Raw genomic sequence first — 19,528 nt, 5'->3', positions numbered from 1 at the left:
CTCCAGAAGACGTTTCAGGTAAGTGTATTCCAGGTTCAGGTAAGTGTTTTTTAGGTTCTTTTCCAGGTTTCCCATGTTCATCCTTTCGTTTGTCTGAGTTCAGTTTTGGTGTCTCATATATTTTGATGAAATGCGTCTCTTTTATCTCTTGTGACGGTTCAAACTGACAACAGACTTCATCATCATCATCATCCTCTTGAATCAAGTCGTTAGCCTCTGCTTGAGGGACACTTTGTCGAGTTCGTGGTCTCTGAGGCTTACTGAGACGCTCAGGCTCCTCTTCTTCCGCTTTTGAAAGAAAACCACAGGGGAGCAAAAGGTCTCTGTGGAGCGTTCTCAAGGGACCATCTTCTTTCTCTGGTTTCAATGTATACACCGGTAAGTCTCCCATTCTCTTGGTGACTACATACACTGTTGGCTCCCAGCGGTCTGCCAGTTTGTGTTTACTTCTGAGACGAAGATTTCGGACTAAGACCCGATCTCCGACATCCAACGTGGATTCACGGATAACCCTATCAAACCTTTTCTTGTTTCTCTCGGCCACTTGGCGAGAATTCTTGGTGGCTACTTCGTAGCTCTCCTTAAGATGACTTTTCAAGGTTTTCACATAGTGTGAATGTGAGAGGGTCTGTTTGTTATTAACTGGTAGTCCAAAAGCAATGTCCACAGGCAGCCGTGGCTGTCTTCCAAACATTAACTCGTATGGTGAGAAGCCAGTAACATCATTTTTTGTACAGTTATAGGCGTGTGTGAGGGGTTTTACGTAGTCACGCCAGTGGGTTTTTTCTCTGTCCTTCAAAGTACCTAACATACTGAGTAGAGTTCGGTTGTAGCGCTCTACTGGGTTCCCTCTAGGGTGATACGGGCTGGTTCTCACCTTCCGTATGCCAAGAAGGGAGCACAATTCTCTGATTGTGTGCGACTCGAAATCTCTACCCTGGTCGCTGTGGAGACGCTCGGGGAAACCATAGTGCACAAGGAATTGTTCCCACAGGCACCTAGCCACCGTGCTAGCCTTTTGATCTCTTGTGGGGATGGCCACAGCGTACTTAGTAAAGTGATCGGTTATCACTAGAATGTCTTTTGTGTTCTTGCTGTCTGGCTCTAATGAGAGGAAGTCCATGCATACGAGCTCTAGGGGCCTGGTGGTTTGGATGTTAACGAGTGGGGCCGCCTTATCTGGTGGAGCTTTTCTGCGGACACATCTCTCACATGTCTTTATTTTGCTTTCGACGTCTGAGGCCATTCTCGGCCAATAGAAACGAGACCTTACAAGTTCGACTGTTCGCTCTATCCCTAAATGGCCCATCTCATCATGAAGATTTTGCAAAACAATGGACCTAAGGGCCTCAGGGAGAACAAACTGCATGATGGTTTCAGTTCCAGAGAAGCGCTTCCGGTAAAGAAGACCATCTTGAAGCTTGAGACGTTTCCATTCCTTCAAGATAAGATGAAGGTCGGAAGAATCAGCTTTGAATCCAGCAGGTAAGTTACTTCCTGACTCTAACAGGCTGATGACTTTGCCAATAATAGAATCATTTCTTTGTGCCTGCATGAGATCAGAATGACTGTACTTTGGAATAGTGAGAAGACCATTGTTGAGGTCGTCCTCCTCAAAGACAGTAGGAATGGCTGCAGAGGACATGGCAAGAGACTGCACAAGGCCAAAAGTGGGTTCATCATCTAACAAAGCTGTATGCCTTTGACAGGTTGCAGTGACAGTATCTGCAAGGAGATGTTGAGGCTCAGCGTCCCTTAAAGATGACAGAAGATGAGACCTGAACTTCTCAATGCGTTGGCATTCCTCCTGAGAAGCCACGTCATCCACAAGCCCGCCGTGAGGCCGCCTGGATAGACCATCAGCGTCTAGATTCTGTCTGCCAGCTCTGTATTTGATGTCAAAGGTGTAAGTTGATAATGCTGCAAGCCAGCGGTAGCTAGCGGCATCTAGCTTCGCTGAGGTGAGCAGGTAAGTTAAAGGGTTGTTATCTGTAACAACAGTGAAAGTATTGCCGTACAGATAATCATGAAATTTGTCTGTTATGGCCCATTTAAGGGCCAAAAACTCCAATTTATGAGCCGGGTATCTGGACTCACTTCGAGATAAACCTCGGCTTGCATACGCGATCACGCGCGAGATCCCTCCCTGTTGCTGATACAGGGCAGCTCCCAATCCTGTGGTGCTGGCATCTGTATGCAGGAAGTAGGGTAGCTTTGGATCAGCATAGCCGAGCACGGGTGCAGAGGTGAGTTGTGCAATGATCCTTTCAAAGGCTTGCTGACATGCGTCACCCCAGCGTTCACCAAAAGGTTGCTTGGGGTCAAGGTATTTACCGTCATTTGGACTGGGTTTGCGGCCCTTGTGCCGAGATGGATAGCCGGCAGTGAGAGAGGTAAGTGGTTTAACTATTTTTGAGTAGTCTTTCACGAACCTCCGGTAATAACCGGTAAACCCAAGGAACGACTGGAGTTCTTTTAACGTTTTTGGTCTTGGCCAGGTTTTTAACGATTCAACCTTCTCGGGATCTGTCTTTACTCCCTCCCTGGACACGATGTGTCCTAGATAACGAACGGAGGTCTGAAAGAACCGACATTTTTCAGGTGAGAGCTTGAGCCCGTATTCTCTCAATCGTTCAAGGACATGAACAAGCCGGGTCTCATGCTCTTCAAGTGTGCTGGAAAACACGATTAAATCATCCAAGAAGACGAGAACTTCTTTTAAGTTTATGTCTGTCATACATTTTTCCATGAGCCTTTGAAAAGTGCTTGGGGCATTTGTTATTCCCTGGGGCATACGATTAAATTCATAAAACCCAAAGGGACATACAAAGGCTGTCTTTGGTTTATCTGCCTCACACATTTCGATTTGGTAATACCCCGACTTGAGGTCCATCACCGAAAACCATTTCGACCCAGCAAGGGCTGAAAATGATTCCTCTAAGTTTGGCAATGCATACGCATCACGGATGGTCTGGAGATTTAGTTTTCGATAATCCACACATAACCTCACGTCACCATTCTTTTTCCGCACTACAACAATGGGTGAGGAAAACGGGGATTCCGACTCTTTGATGACACCAGCATCTAAGAGTGCCCTGAGATGCTTTTTGACTGCTTCAAAATCATTGGGGTGAACAGGTCGTGACCTCTGTTTAAAGGGAGTCTCATCCTTTAGGTTAATGTGATGCTGCACCTTGGTCGCATGCCCGAAGTCGAGGTCGTGGTGAGAGAAGACATCGGAGAAGGTGTTCAATGTGTGTGTAATCCTGTGCTTCCATTCCTCAGGAAGTGAGGATGTACCAAAGTCGAAGTCCAAGAAAGACTTTGTGTCCATGTTCTGCTGCTGTTCAGAACAGTTAACAGTGACCGGCTGGTCACTTTTCTCTGTGGGCAAAGGATGTGGAATGACACAATCGGGGACAACTAGCTCAGCGATCACCCAATTGGCTGGAAGTGTGATGTCATGATTTGTCTCGTTTCTCAAGAGCACTGGCACTTTGTAGGGACCATGCTTTGGCAGAGTAATGAGGCAACAATCGACAAAGACACCGCCTGGCAAAGATGAGTTAGTTGGCTGTTCAAGTAATGCCCACTGTTCCGACTCTGCTTGGTTGGAACACACAAAACCCTCCAACAGAACCTTCTGGTTAGCAGGTAAAACATCAATAGCTTGACCTTTAAGTTTCACCAGACCAATTCTGCCATTTTCAGCTTGTTTCTTTCTGACCTCAAGTGTTTTCAGGACCTGCCGATAGCCATATGGGCTGGACTGACAATGAGGTAAGAACTCACAGCATAGGTCATACAAGGGGTCAAGAGTGTTTGTGCCAATTAGCAGGGGGATATCACTGTTTGAACGAAGATCAGGGACAATGAGGGCCAAGGTGAGTATTTCAGGTTCGCTTTCCAAAAAGTTTTTTGGGAACTTTATGTTGGTCTCCACATATCCGAGATATGGGACAGTCTGGCCATTTGCCCCCTCAACTTCAAGAAGGTCAGAAATGGGCTTAATGGGGTGCTCTGATAAATGGTCTTGGTAGAAGGTCATGGATATGGTAGTGACTTGTGAGCCTGTATCCAGTAAACAGCTGCAGTCCACTCCATTGACAGCTACTTTGGATGTACACTTACTCCCCACAAGTCGACGAGGCAGTTTCTTACTGTTATGTGTATCAGTGTTTAAGCACACTGCCTTCCTAGTGTTTTTCAAGATGGGACGTTTCTCATGCCTAGCTTCTGTCTGTCCCACAACAGAAACTTGACCTAGTTTAAATCAAAGGTGTCAGGGGTGATATTGTAGCTTTCCCACACACGCTGCTTTTCTTTAAGCGCTTTCCTTTTGGCAGCAACTAGCGCTGGGTTTGGGTCTTTGCTGCATCCTGAAGCAATGTGAGCATCCTCCCCACATCTGAAACAGTACCACGGTTTAGGTCTTGATACCCTTGCTGTGATTTGTTTGATTTCTTTTACATCTGGTTCAACTTTTGTTTTTTGTTGCTGTTTTTTGGTCCCTTTTGCTGCAGTTTTTTCAGGTTTGTCTGTGCATTTGGCCTGGAGCCTGGCTACTTGGGCACTAAGATTTGCAAGCTGCTTCCTGAGATCACTATCTGCAGTGGGATCATCATCAGGATCCATCATGGGGTAATAAATGCTCGTGTCTGGTAGGTGTGTGGTTTGTAACTGTGTGAGAGCTCTTGTTTTTGTTATCCCCAAATGTTGTTTCATTCTGGTTGCTTTGCTGGCCTGCTTATCCTCTTCAGTGCGCAGTAGTAGAAGCAGTTCAGCAAAACAAGGAGGCTCATTTTTCCGCTGTTCAAGCTGGAGACTGGTTAGCAACGAGCTATCCCAGCAGCCGCGACAAAACTGTCGGAGAAGTTGTTTGTTCACATCACCAGGAGGTATCCCGCCTCTGCTGATTACTGAGCTCAAAGCAACATGTAACCTCTGAAAGAAATCAGAAGCTTTCTCGCCAACATTCTGGTTAGTGTTCAAAAAGCGAGCAAAGAGCTCATCACCGTCTTCCACTGCGGCATAAGCTGAATCAAGCAGGGTGAGGTAAGTCTTAGGAGTTGCTTTTGGGCCTAGTGATTTCACTACATTGGCTGCTGGCAGTGAGAGACTCTCTACAATTTTTCTGACAACCTGGGAGTCTGGTATGGTGGGGTCATTTAAGTAAAACTCTACACTGCTGCGCCAAGCATCGTAATCAACTTCAAAAGCTGGGTGGGGAACTCTCCCAGAGAAAGGTTTCAGCTTGTAAGACAAATTGGAATGAGAAGCTACCTCACTGCTCTTTACAATGTGCTCCACGATGACACGTTGCACCTCTGGTGTACTGATCAGATCGGCTGACAATTGGGGCGATTGCATTTTCCTGTCAGTTTCAGTGACGGTGGCAGAAGGATGAGGTGTGACACTAACTGAGCTTGCATTTTCAAATGCAGGGGAAGCAGGTTGCCTAACTTGAGGTTCAACTTGGGGGAGTAATGGCTCTGATTCTGCAGGACTTCCAGTGACAATGGCTTCTGCCCCTTTCTCCACTGACTCTCCTATTCTAGCCAACTCTGCCCTCAAAATGTCTTCAAATGACCTACTGCTCCTCCTTGCTAAATTTCTCAGCTCAGTCAGGTAAGCTACTGTTACAGAAGCACTAACCTCAGAACTGTAGACACTGGCTAGGCTTTCAATGTGGTGTACGACATCTGGATCTGTAGTGGGTCGATGTAATGGTAAGTGTTGTCTCGATAACTCATTGACTGTAGCTTCATGTTGAAACTCAACAATAACCTGTATCTCTTTGTCAGTAGATGGAATTTTAACCATCCTGGCTACTGGCCCATGCTGTTCCAGGAAGACAAAAGCTTCTTTATCAAGCTCTGAGTTAGTTAGGCCACTAACTAAAACGGCGTTCTGAATTCTAATATTTTCTGATTCGATTACAACCTCCATTTTTTCAGGTGAATGCAGAAAATATTTTTGAATCAACACTTTAGACAATTTGCTGTAAAAGTCTGGGTAAATAAATGCAAAATTTACCGTTTGTTGCTCCAGTTACTAAATTGTGGTTTGTCTCAACGTTTTAGTGAAGGAGTTTGATCACAAATAAAACCCTCCTGGCTGGCTCGCCAAGTTTTCACCTGTAACCCGCTAGGTGCAACAGGGTTAATAATGAATGGGCTAGTACTAGGTTCGTAGAGGAGGGTTTGAAGGAAAACGACAACCACAATGAATAAATGGAGCCACAAGGTAGTTTAAATGGAAAATGAACTGTATTCATGTGAAAAGGTTGTATCAAAATAAAATAACAAATTCAGTAATATTCAACTGATCTTCAAATATAAATAAATAAAAAACAGAAATTGTCCGTACAAATAATTGTACAGTAATGTCCTTTGAAATGTTCCTTTAAATCAAAAAATGTTCCTTTAGGGTGGAAAAAAAAACTGCAGCACGCGATAGTTCAGAGTCAAGTCAAGTCAGGGGATTTGTAAACAGTCAGGGCTCAATAGTCAAGGGTATGTGCAGTGGTCCTACCACAACACATTCAAATAAGGCTGGAAGGCTGGCCGTCCTCCTCGGCTCAGGTGCGGGTTCTCTGCTCCTTGGGTTAGGAATGTTTCCACTGGCTCGCCATCTCCGTCCACGAGGAGAATCCAGATCCAGATCCACAGAAAGTTCTGAGGGTTCTCAAAAACCTAGCCTGTATAAAAACAGGACTATTACTACTTTCAAATCATCAACTTTGTATTATGGCCATATCCAAATCTCATCACACACTACTGGAACACAGTAATGATTAGATTAATTATCTTCTTTAACTGTACAGTTCTCTTTTTTCCTCAAGGTAAGTACCTCAGTAGTTTACCATGAATTATGGTATTTTTTTATCTGTTTACCAGATGAAATAAAATGAATTTCAACTCTCTTTAACCATTGCACACATTCTGTATGAAATGAACTGAAAATAACAAAATGCACCTTTAACACACATTAAAATAAAACATTCAAGACTTCGGAGTATCTGCCTTGTTATGAATTAACTTTAACACATACCTCATAACAGTGCATCTCAGAATAAAACAGAAAATAAACACACAGAACAGCAAAATAAATAGCAAACCTCATTGTTCATCAGATAATCCGAGCAAAATAAGAGCTTTGCCTCTTAACACACACACACTGAAAAGTAGTTGTAAGTCACGTTCATGTATTTACAAATTCTCCGCCATTTCAAGCACTGATAAAACATGTAGCTACGGCTGTTAGCATTCGCTAGCTAGCGCGAGCTAGCTCAGATAACTCACCAGGTCCCTTGCCGAAAACAACTAACAGATCTTCAACACTGCTCCGCTTCCGGTAGGTATATTTTCAGAGTTCTTCTGTGCTCCTAAGTGAGTTAACAACCGTTTTTTTTGTTTAATAATTGTGACTTTCTTCTGTATTCTCTGCTCGTTATCTATGCCATGACTCAGCTTTTCTGCCGCATTTCTCTCTCTCGCGCTAACTCTCGCGAGAATAGGGTGGAATTACCTCGATAATAGGTTAGAACTACTTTCTTTCACAAATAATATTAAAAGACTGGGTGTGTGCAAAATAAATAAATTAACAGAATAATAACCCAATGAGAGGTAATAAATAAAATGAAAATTTTCAAAGAAACAATAATATTACCAGTTCCGATTTTCTACTGGATTTTATATATATATATTTCTAGTCCCAATTATCTACTGGGTTACATGTGGTTTGATTTGGTTCATGTTTTTAAAATGCCTGAAAACTATAGTTTCACACAATGACCAAGGGCGTTACGGACTTTTGCTGCCTACAACCTCTCCAAATGAAGGCCACACACGGGAACTCTCCCACTAAGCTGCTTATTAATGAGCCAACTGCACCATGGGCGTGGTTTTGGGGGGAAAGTGGAACAAGTTTTTTTTTTTTTTTATTAATTTATTTTTTTTAAATTTCGAATGAATTGGGCTCTCCAATTAATTTATGTCATAATTTATTTTCAAATATATTGATAACATCAACTGAAATAATGAACTTTATGTCACAGTCCTAGATGCGCAAAATGTTTGTTTTTTTATTGAGAAGATGTTATATACAAAGGACATCAGACAAGTGCTCCAATATGTAACAAAAAAATAAATATAAAATTCCAGTGAAATTAACAGGAGTAGGGAGAATGACACATAAACGAGTGAATAAATAAAATATGAAAAAATAAGTAAAATGTAAATACAGTATTCATCTTAAAAAAAACTTCTCGTATATATCGGTTGATGTTATACTTTGTTTGGTGTCAATTAATTTAAAGGATTTAATGTACTCTCAAGTAAGAAACTTTTAAAGTGGGGTGGAGTTTTGGAGTATTTACATATGTGTATGTGAAATTTGCCTTACAGAATGAACAGGTTTATAATAAAAGTGATGACATTTTCTTCATGGACAAAATAAAATATCACACGCGCAAAATGGTTTGGTCCGCCTGACGGTGACAAGTGTGACACACATGCTCAAAACACAACTCAAAAGCCTCAAAAAATAGTTCTTGCATCACCGTAGGCTCAAGTGCACATTAGTAATATATTAATTGAGCAATTTTGCAATTTATTATTTTTATCTGGTAAAAAGCTTTAGCAGTTCTGTGTTTAAAAGCTATTGTCAATGCTCAATAAATTCATGATGAATTATCATGTTAAATAACTGTTACTTCAATATCCACATTGGTCCTACAGACCATAATCCAGCACTTAAAGCAGCATCACCCTGCTGAGCAATGAGCTCAATGTAATAAAGGTGTCAAATGTGAAGAGGTTAAAAACGCAGAAGAGCACACAGCCTGCAGCGTTTGCTGCATTTAATGCTTCATTGATTTATGCACTTGGCTGCAGTTAGCAATTGGGACCGGCCAAAGTGCTGGCGGGTCATACCTTGCATGTCTACTTTTTTATTTTCTTTAAAAAAAACACCAAAACCTGATGTCAGACCTTTTTGTTTTTGTTTTTTGGGGGGATTGTGGGCTTGACTAGATGCTGAAACTGAAACTCACTTGTCGTAAATTCATAAATGTTGACGTACATAGTGTCCCTAGAATGTGGATTGTAACATACTATGTTTGATATAAATATTCACAGCAGTAATGTTAGATAGCTGTCCCTTTTTTCTTTTTGCATTATTCAAAGTACTAGTGACAACACATTGACTAAATTTACGTTCAATACAAAACTGCAACAGGCTGCAAGAATAGAAAGCCAAAATATAGTTTTACCAGCCTGGACAGAGGTATTTGTGCTAAAATATAAAATCCAGCTAAAACACAGGATATCCTCCAAACCTGACTGCTGCTTTTGGACGGGCTTTTAGCAGGTTGTTTGTGTGCGTGGCCTGAAAACAAAATTAAACATTTAGGTAACATAATGCACAAGAAGATTTTCCCGCCCTGTATTATGTATTTGGGACTCGGGTGATGAATCAAATTCCTAATCATGTACTAATGGAAATTCTATGATTTTCCTCACAACTGTTTTGTTAGTGAACGATGGCTGTGTGGTCTCTTACATTTGTACTTCTTTTCTCGTTTCATTAAAATGGGCATGCTCAGTAGGTGGATGATGTTTGTTACTCCAAAAGTTGTGGTGGTGGATCCTCATTTGCCCCCCTTGCTGGTCATAGCTGGTCGAGCAGAAAATCATCTAATTCCATTCATGAGTCCTGTGCATCACCTTCAGTGTATCCCACCCAGAAACTTATCAAATGCGAATTTAATTGCTCCACTCTCTTATGGTTTGTCATTAGAAGACAAAAATATTTTGGATTATGTCCAAAATATTTGCAAGTGTTTATTTGTGCCATTTTTTTTTTGTCTTGTCATTCTGCTCTTTCACCACTTGAGGGAGACAAACGCTGCTTTCTGTCAAGTCAACTGCATCTTGAATTTTATCGGGAATTATGAGTGGCTTCACCTGAAATTTGTTTATAAATTAAGACATAATCATCAAAGAAATCCCAATGCAATAATGTGTCACGCTGGATTGAACATTGTTTAGCTGCAGCATGAACTCCCACAGAAACGAGTCAGAAATGTTTTTTCAATTGCACATACGTTGCAAGTAAGGCTCCTTTTGTCCACTCGTAAACTAAATAGTGTCACATTTAATCATTTCCCCTCATCTACTGCTCATGGGAGACTCGGCCCACGCCACCTCATCGTAGTAACAGGGCAGACAACCTGAGAAAAATCAAAAAACTTTATTCTTAAAGTAAAAACGGTACAAGAAACTGTAATTACAGATAGCAACAGCTAAACACAGAGCTACACATGTCAAATGGTGTTCATGACAATATAAATGTGATAAGATACAAGTTTTGTGTCAACACAATAAGCTATTTTCAGAGATCCTCTTTCCTGTGGTCTGTTCGGGGAAGTTGAAGGTGGCTTGGTCATTCTCTGTTTTTGACAATTTCAGTGTTGAATTATGTCTCTTTCCTTCCCCTCCTGAAGTTGGACTCTGTTAAACACAAATAACTTTATCAATTGCCAGATGATTCTCAGCCTTAACTTTTATCTTTATTTCATGAACACATTGTACATCACAATGCTATTACAAATGCAAAAAAACATGAAACGTCTTGTTAGATTTGAATAAAAATACATTTTACAAATATTGTGCACTGAGGGCATAGAAAACATATGAAAGTGAGAAATTAAACCTTTCTTGATGGTATTTGTTAATTTCTAATTTAAAGGCAGTAAAACTTTATGAAGTTGGAGATGGGCAACAAAAAAACAGAGAATTAAGTGGTAATTAAAAGAAATGCCTAAAAAGAGCATCTTGCTAATACCGTAATTAGATTAGTTGGTAACAGATGAGTGGCATGACTGGGTAATTAAAACATGTCTGTAGCTTAAAATTTGAAGGGTTTGAATATCTTTTCTGCAAAAGTCAGAAACAGGAGAAAGCTGAAAATCAATACTGGATGCCTGTTATCGTCAAACTCTTCAGAAAAAATGGTAAAAACTGTCCTGTGGCAGTTTTGTAAAATGAAAGTTTTGAATTCTTTTTGCAAACGGTTAATTCCAAATCCTCGGGACTAAAGAGGGGTGGGGTGGGGTGGGGGGTGGGGGGTGGGGGCATGCAGCTTCTCACAGTGTTCAGGCCAAAAGTCTCCATGTGTGGTGATAGAGGGAATGGAATGGGCAACGTGCACATCTGGAAACCAAACATCAGTGCTGAAAGCTCTCTGCAGGTATTTATAGCAACATCAGCTCCCATGTGGGCAGTCATTGTCAGGGAAACACTGTTGGTGCATAAAATAATTAAAAATACCGTAAATAAGACTTGCGTAGCTCGAGTCCTATATCAAACAAGTTGGGGGCAACATCCCTCTAACCAAATCTCTGCAACTTTCCAGATGTATTTATGGTCTAAAACACCACATCTCAACTCTCTTTGCTGCCATCAAAGTTGAAATTGACTCTTTTTTTTAATGATTTATTTCCAACATTTTTGTTGTTCTGCTCTGAATATATTTTGGGTTTGTCTGATTTTGCACGGTGGAACTGTTGCAGATAAACATGTAGTTGATCCAGCGTGAACTAATTTTTGTACCTTTTTTATAACTGGAACGTTACTAAAGAGAGACGGCTCCTGTTACATCCGATGTAATCACGGGAACAATGCCAACAAAAATATCTTTGATAGCCCCGCCCACCCAGGAGTGACCCCTATCTTCTATTAGTCTTCCTACTCCTCCCACAACCCAGCTCTCTTCTTTTCTTCCCTTTTTATTTATATGTTTCATCTAATGGTTGTCCTCACCTCTTGTTCCCCTCTCACACCCAGACCTTCCCCTTCCCGCTGCTCTCGCCTCCGTCTCCTCCTCCGCCGCAGCAGCCGGTGCCCAGGCCGCGGTGTTGCGTGGCCGGCAGGTTCTTGTAGACGGCCCGGCTGTACGGGATGAAGCACAGGCCCAGCTGGAGGTGGCGGGCCAGGCGGCAGTACGCAGCCAGCGCCAGCACCAGCAGAGGGGTGACCAGGAGGAAGCCCACTACCAGCAAAGCCACGCAGCCTCCGTCAGTCAGCAGGTCCGAGCAGTAGGGGGTCGTCCCGTGGGGCCGGACCTGCGAGGGCGAGACGAGGAAGATGAAGAGGAAAGCTGTGCTGCAGGTATGCATGTCTCATAACCCAGCTAGATGCGGTGCAGGAGAGAACAGATATGAAATAGGCAGTCTGGTATGTGTTTACGAGGTGAGGACAGGCTCCAGTACAAGGCTGCAAACATTGCATGATCTCTAGCATCCATATGCACAAACTGCACAATAGGCCCGCTTCACACAAATCTGGTTTTGAGGAGCCACTTTAAAGCTGCATTAGTGTGTTCAGTGATGAAGAACAGCACATGTTGTATGTCAAAACACTTGTAGTTGAGTAATAACGGAGGGAGTGGGAAAAGAGGTGAAAGGATCAGGAATCCAACGGAGGAGAGGAGAGACAGCAGGCCTGAATCATCCTTATCTCCCTGTGACAGATGAAGCGAATGTTTGATTGCACAACGTGCTTGAGAGTAAAAACGGGGTTTTCTGTGAGATCAGCAGGAGGAAGGCATCCGTTATTGTAAAGTCAAGCCTTTGTTTACACTACTGCACATAGTTCTGTATTTCAACATTGCTGAAATACAGAAGTCTTAACTTCTAAACTAAAGTTTTAACTCGTGTTAATCTTGTAAGCACTCTGAGATTCCCTGAATGAAGAGTGCTCTATAAATAAAATGTATTATTATTATAAGTCTGTCAATTCAACGAAACGCATCAAAGTTGGAACTAGAATAACTTGGAGTTTGAAGGTCGGCGCCTGAGCCTCGATCCACGTTGGAGTCGCAGCTCTTCGGTTTCAGGGTAGTTTCACACCTCGTTCAAAAGACAATTCATGGTCAGGCGTGGACTGCTTCTTTCTCAGTCTTTCTTCCCTTCACAGCCAAAGCAGATGAAAGGAGCCCTGCAAGCACGTAAAGATGCTTGGGGTGCAAAAACAACAAATCCGCCAGATGAGAGATGGATTGGAAAGCTAGGAGTAGGACCCTCTTGATTCTGCCTCCACCTTCCTGGTGGATTCACACGTTCCCTCCCCAGTGTCGGTTTTCACAGAGCTTGACGTCGCTCTGCAGTCTCAAGACAGTCTGAAGACAGTATAACTCGAATAACGGGAATTAGAGCCCCATTAATGGCTCGATCTCAAGAGCTTCAGTTAGGTTAAGGTGTATACACGGCTTTTAAAAATTCGATATCAGTCGGATTAATGCAAAATTCGACTTTTTCTTAGTGGACGTGAATGTACTGAGTCTCGTTCCTCGGGTTTGTCCTTGATCCTGAGACACGCAGCAGCGCCGGGACGAGTTTCTTTGTAGCTGCTGGAGTCTGGGGCCTCAGTGGGCGATAGAGAGAGAGACGCTCACTACTAGGGCTGCAATGATTCCTCGAGTACCTCAAGTAACTCGATTACAAAAAATGATAGAGGAATTTCCTCTGCCTTGAAGCCTCGTTTAAATAAAAAATACATTTAAACTTCACGTTTCGCACGGATTCTTTTTAATGTGGCACAACGTGCTAACAGGCATGTGTCCCTTATAAGTAAGTAGACAGGCCGGGACTGACAACAGTGACAGTGCGAATGAGAAAACACAGCAAAGCGAAAGTAATAAGAGGAAGAGAAAGAAGATGTTGAAGCTGTGGGATTATTTCAAATTAAAAATGAATTTAAATGTATCCACATGGTGTAAGACTCTTGTTCCAAGTCCCGGTCCACAGCCAAGCATCTCTGTTGAAACGTGTTGGTTCTGAATGTGAAGTTGCACAATTTAAAAGTAGTGTTTAAGAATATTTTTTATTTTTGATACTTAGAAAACTTTTTTTTTTTTAATGTTTCAGGAAATGTTAAGTTTAAATTAATTTTATTTATTTTTATTGGAAAATTTAACAAACAGTTTACTAGTTTGCTTAATATGTAAATAAATGTCAATTATTCTCAAAAAGAAACAAATTGATTGTTTTTAATCAAGTAATCTGTCTTGTTTTCTATTTTGTATTTATAATTGCGCTTTAATAAATCAAAAGAAAGTTTTATCCGATTAATCGATGGAATATTTCATAGAATAATCGATCACCAAAATATTCGATAGCCGCAGCCCTGCTCACAACGGACCTGAACAGTTCTGTCAGACATCTCCAATTGGATCCTTTGCACAAAGTTTGCCCCCACCCTCCTACCACGGTTGCACCTTTCCACATTAAGACACACCTCAAATCACAGCAGAGCAGGTTTGAAAAAAATAAAGGAACTGCGGAGGTGGAACGAACTGCTGGCGTGAACGAGGCAGATGATGGATGATATAAAATCTCCATATAGATTATTATACATACAAGTGTTGTAGTTGGTTTCTTATGGGAGAAGAAAAATAACCATAGCTCTTTATGTACGCCACTTTATTTATTTTGGCCATCCTTGTGATTTAAATGATGCTGAAATGGTTCCCTGTCCACAACATTGATAAAGTAATGTGGATGTTAGGGAGCTTCAAGAACCATCTAAAGGACGAACCAGATCCCCCAGAGGAAGTGTGGGAAGGTGTCCTTTGGTCAGATGAAACTTGAGCTGTCACGCTGCAGAAAAGTCTGGAATGACGCCTGGTCCATGCATCAACTGAGCAACGAGCAACTCTCCTTTCTAGTATTTCTGGGAGCTTCTCAAAGTACAGAACGAGGCAGAGCCTTCAGTTACCAGACGTCTCTCTCGTGGACTCGGCTCCAGGTTTTTAAGTTATCCTGTTAACGGCCAAGGCTGCTGTTTATATTCCCATGATGCACTTACAACCGCTCCGCACTCGTTTGTATTTGCCTGTATTGCCGTCATTAACTTTCATTAGCTAGAAAACTTTCACTAATCTGTATTTTTATAAATACTGTTTTACTGTATTAAACTGGATTTAAAGGAGTCCAGTTATGTTAGTTGACTCAGACTAATGTGGTTTAGATCAGAGCGTCTTTGACTGGATCTGAATTTAAATCATTGGGATTGTTATTAGATGTATTGAACTCATCTTCTTTATCTGAAAAGAACGCAGCGAGTGTTTGGTAGTAAATTGGTCACATGAATATATATATATATATATATATATATTATATAAATTGAGTTGAAATGTCAAAAGGGTTCAAAAGAGCGTTTGTGTTACAGAGGGAGAAGGGAGATAAACAGTCTGGTCAGATGCAATGAAATGACTGGACGCCTAATTAGAGAAGTGTAATATTCTGTTATCGTTGAACCATCAAACTGCATCTAGTTGGTAAAAATGAAACTGAATGCACAAAGGCCAAGGAAGTCTAAAGAAATGCAGTTTCCAGACTTCAGAGTATTGTTGTGGAACAACTTATTAACACCTGTATTATATGTCTGAACCACTATCTGAGTATCTGGGCTGAAACTGACTCCATCAGATTATCATGAATGAATACAGATGATCCAAGTTTAGTAGGTTTAGTACATCACTTGCATACAAGTGGGTCCAAACATCTCATAGTGGTTTCATTGGATATATTTGTGAACTCTGAAAGTACATTTTTGTCCTAAGCTGTATCGTGATGGCAACACACAACCATAAAAAGTTATGTAGCTCAGCTTTTAGGAGAGAAAGTACGTTTGGTCGGAGGTGCACCTGATTAGACTCGTAAGCTTTCTTTTAAAACTCGGTGGCTCCAGATACAAAGCAGATTATAGTCGTAAAGCTCTTCTCGAGTCCGCAACGCCGTATAAAGTGCCTGCGTGAGTCATTTCAAATGTCTTTAGTGTTTCTTTTTGTGTTGTTAAGTTTAAAGAACCTTAAATACTTTCATTCTGTTTTATTTTCTCAGCCTTTTTCTTTTTTTTTTTAATTTGCTCTCTCCCTCTTTTCTTTATCCTGCCGAAGCAGAGCCTGGTTAATCCTCCGCTAAGCTGCTGTCACATGAGGTCTAATTGTGGGAAGAACATGAGAACCAGGAGAATCGGGGTCTCTCCGGCCGTGGATCGACAGAAAGTCCCAAATACTTCTCAAATATTCTTCTTGTTGTCATCAAATATTTATTTTCATTTTTTTTACGTACTCTTTGAACCCCAAGCAGCCTTGGTTCCTTAGACTCCTGACCATTCGGCCCGTCCAGATACCCATCTATCGGTTTATCTGGTTATGAAATCCTTTGTCAGTGATGGAGCCAAACTCCACCCTAAACCTGTTCAAAGTTATGAGATCAGGACTTCAGGATGTTTGATGAATAGAGTCCAGAGCTCCAACATCCCCTCCCTCCTCTGCTCCGTCCCCCGTTCTTACCGTGGAGTGGCACAGGAAGCCGAACACGACCATGACGGTGGCTGGAGTCAGGATGGTGCCGAACACCACCCCGGCGAGGCAGGCGTTGATGGCGGCGATCACCAGGTTCTGGGCCGTCACCAGCACGGAGCAGGCCCAGCAGTCCAGCGAGCCCCGCAGCTCCAGGGGGGCCTCGCTGCCCCCGCTCTCCGCCACGCAGTAGGGCGGGGGTATGACCACGCGCGAAGGCGTCTCCCTGCCTCCGCCCATGGCGGCGGTGGAGGCCAGGGAGTTGGAGTGGTGGAAGCTCTGGTGGTGGTTGGTGTGGTGATGGTGCAGGTGAGGCGGCAGCTCCTCCGACAGGTCCAGGGCTTGGTGGTGCGCCCCCTTCTCCAGAGTCCCGCTCATACTCATCGTGAACTAAGAGACGATGGGACACGATATGTTAAAAGATTGTCGGGGAGAATAAACAAAAACTATTCTGGAAATTAGTGGAGCTCCACTCTTCCAATTAGTGGAGGGTGGATGATTATCTGGCTGTGTTATGGCGCTTTTCCACTAGCACCTACTCAGCCCGACTCGATTCACCTCGGTTTGGCGCTTTTTCTACTAGGGGTCTAACGTGCCGAGTAGATACTTTTTCTGTAACTACTCTGCCGAGGTTCTAAGCGGCTGAGTCGGCTGTATCTGACGTCGTCACACTACAGGCCACCCATTGGTCGGGGGGTTGGAGTCAGACGTCTGAGTCAGGATGTGACATCAGCGAAAGAGACTCTGACGGCGGCTTCTTGTTAATTTTATCCGACAGGCAATGGCAGCAAAAGTCTGTTTCATGATCCAACTCTGAGGTGCAGATGTTCATAAACCTGGTGCTGAGGAGAGAATTAAAAAGGGATCTAGACGGGCGATAAGGAACAACCAGATCTACCAGGAGCTCTGTCACTTCATAGCTGCTGGCGGCTCCCAGCTGACTTTTCAGCAGCGCTGAGACAAACAAAAAAAAATTAAAAAGCGTTGCCACTTGAAGCTTCTCTCACTCTCATTTTTTAACTTGATATCGAACACAAGCCACAGACCCAGCAGCACATACATCATCTCCTCCAGGTTCTACATCTTTAGTGTTGTTGTCTTCTCCGTTTAGATCATACAATCAAATACCTCACAGCAGCTTCGCTCCAACCTCCTACTTCTGCTCCAGGTGCTGAATTGTTATGGAAAAGAAACCAGGCTGAGTTGAGTCGAGCCGAGTAGGTACTAGTGGAAAAGTGCCATTAGTGTCCCGTTGCCCGAGGCGTGATGCTTATCAGTCAGCTGACCGGCCTAAAGGGAGGATGTAGTTTGTACACAAGTGAGGTGAAGACGAGCTTGTATCCTATCTTAAGTATTAAAGTTAAGCATTTAAGAAAGAAACACTTTTAAAAAGACAAGAACCAGGTAAATTTGTTTATTATCATTGCACGAGAGTTGCGGCCCGGCCCGCTTCTTATTTAGGTTGTAGCCCATGTTTTCAGGTTTCTGAGCCGGAGCTTCTGCAGAAAGTCTGTTCTGGTCCAATATTCTTCAGTTCGCAGTCGTCGGACAGATATTTTACGTAGCAAGCATCTGCGTCTGGTACAGGATATCCTCACCTCTCAGAGGTCATGAGGCAGTGATGCCCCCACCATGCTGAGGACAGCGGAGTCATGGACAGGGGGGGGTTGCACCTTCCCAACCATTGGGTCAGGATTTGTCTTTTGGCGGGGGTTTTGTGCGTCAGGTTTCATGGGTGTGGAGAAGCAGCTGCAAAGAACTTTGCTGAAGCGCCAGATTTTCCCACCGTGTGACCCGATCATACGTCAGGATGCTACGATGTGTAAAAGCAACACGAGCCTCCGTCAGTAAGTGGGAAGCGCTGATCTGGTGTAAACTGTCCAAATGTTTGAGGACAATTGATTTCATTTTAGGTTCAGGCCTATTTATTATAATATGAACAAATAATCCCAGTCGGGGGGGTATTCTGGCTGCACAGCCAACTGAGGATGAGATGTATTGAAGGAAAGTTGTAAAGCTGGAGGTTCTCTCCCGTCTTACTCTTATGACGCAGCCCTGGGTGCTTTCGTGTTTATTTTTGCACATGTGTCACCCCCATTGTTGTCCCAAGTGTTGTTGTGAGGTGGAAGGTCACAGAGGAAGGACTGGCAGGAAAGTGTGTGTGTGTGTGTGTGTGTGTGTGTGTGTGTGTGTGTGTGTGTGTGTGTGTGTGTGTGTGTGTGTGTGTGTGTGTGTGTGTGTGTGTGTGTGTGTGTGTGTGTGTGTGTGTGTGTGTGTGTGTGTGTGTGTGTGTGTGTGGGTGGTGACTCATTGTGCAGGTTACTGAAAATACACTTTGGCCGCCCCGCCCCTCTTACTCTTCATTGCTGTCTTGACTGAGTGGGATTTCTCTAAATAACACGCCGTGAATTAACGGAGGAGTGGCAGGCGGCGGCGTATCGCTGATCACATGGCGGCCGGCGGCCTCCGTGTTGTGGTTTTGAGCTGGTCCTCCTTGGTGTGTGAGGTTGGGCTCGGTCTGACACCGTTATCATGCTTCAGTGCTCCTCTATTGTTCCTTCTTATTACCCCACAATCAGGGACAAAGCAGCTTTGACAAGCCAGTTTCTCAGGACGCAGACTTGCACATTAGTTTATGCAGATAACTTAATAGTGTCTCCGCCGTTTAGAGATGATGTGGCCTGAATGTTTGAGTGATGCAGCTGCTCGTACTCACGTTGTGCTGTGGGGCCCGGTGGACCTCTTGCTGCTGTTCCTCCAGTTTGTTCCTGCGTTTCTCCTCAAGACTTCTCCAGATCCTTCAGTCCTCCACACATAAGTTCTTGATGCACCTTTTTTATCCCTTTAGCTGCTCTATCTCCACTTGTTTTATTGTGCAAAGCTGCACCCAGGTGGTGTCTTTGCTGCGGTTCCCTCCTGAAGCCCTTCTCTTCTCAGGGGTGGTATGTGGACTCTCTGCAGCCCTTTCCTGTCTCCGGTGTCACGGTTACCAGGGAAGCTCCCAAAGTCCAGTCCTCTGTTTTCTTTTCCACGTGCAGATTCATTCGCCGCCGATGGCGTTCTCGCTTTCTGTAGCTGCTGGAGATAATGACGCTCACAAATGGTGTGGTCTTTGTTTTAAATATGTCAAACTTGTGTCTGCCCTCCTCCCTCTCTC

The 19,528-nt window shown here is 43.2% G+C and overlaps 1 protein-coding gene across 1 annotated transcript; it reads right to left on the bottom strand.

Moving 5' to 3' along the window:
* Window positions 1-10,239: 10,239 nt before the first annotated feature.
* Window positions 10,240-19,528, bottom strand: tmem88b (transmembrane protein 88 b). Its single transcript, XM_061709778.1, has 4 exons — window positions 19,088-19,528; window positions 16,363-16,761; window positions 11,826-12,127; window positions 10,240-10,514 (listed from the first exon to the last, which is right to left on the bottom strand). Exons 2-3 carry the CDS (start codon window positions 16,753-16,755, stop codon window positions 11,840-11,842), a joined length of 681 nt encoding a protein of 226 aa, XP_061565762.1. The 5' UTR covers window positions 16,756-16,761; window positions 19,088-19,528; the 3' UTR covers window positions 10,240-10,514; window positions 11,826-11,839.

Source organism: Cololabis saira, chromosome 20 (assembly GCF_033807715.1).
Source record: "Cololabis saira isolate AMF1-May2022 chromosome 20, fColSai1.1, whole genome shotgun sequence".
NCBI classification, from domain to species: domain Eukaryota; kingdom Metazoa; phylum Chordata; class Actinopteri; order Beloniformes; family Belonidae; genus Cololabis; species Cololabis saira.
This window is presented reverse-complemented; position numbering and strand designations above follow the sequence as displayed.

Excerpts from the sequence above, each read along its gene's own strand:
- tmem88b (XM_061709778.1), bottom strand. The coding sequence starts at position 16,755 with ATGAGTATGAGCGGGACTCTGGAGAAGGGGGCGCACCACCAAGCCCTG. Across the intron at positions 12,128-16,362 it reads GCTTCCTGTGCCACTCCACG|GTCCGGCCCCACGGGACGAC; the intron begins GTAAGAACGGGG and ends TCGCCCTCGCAG.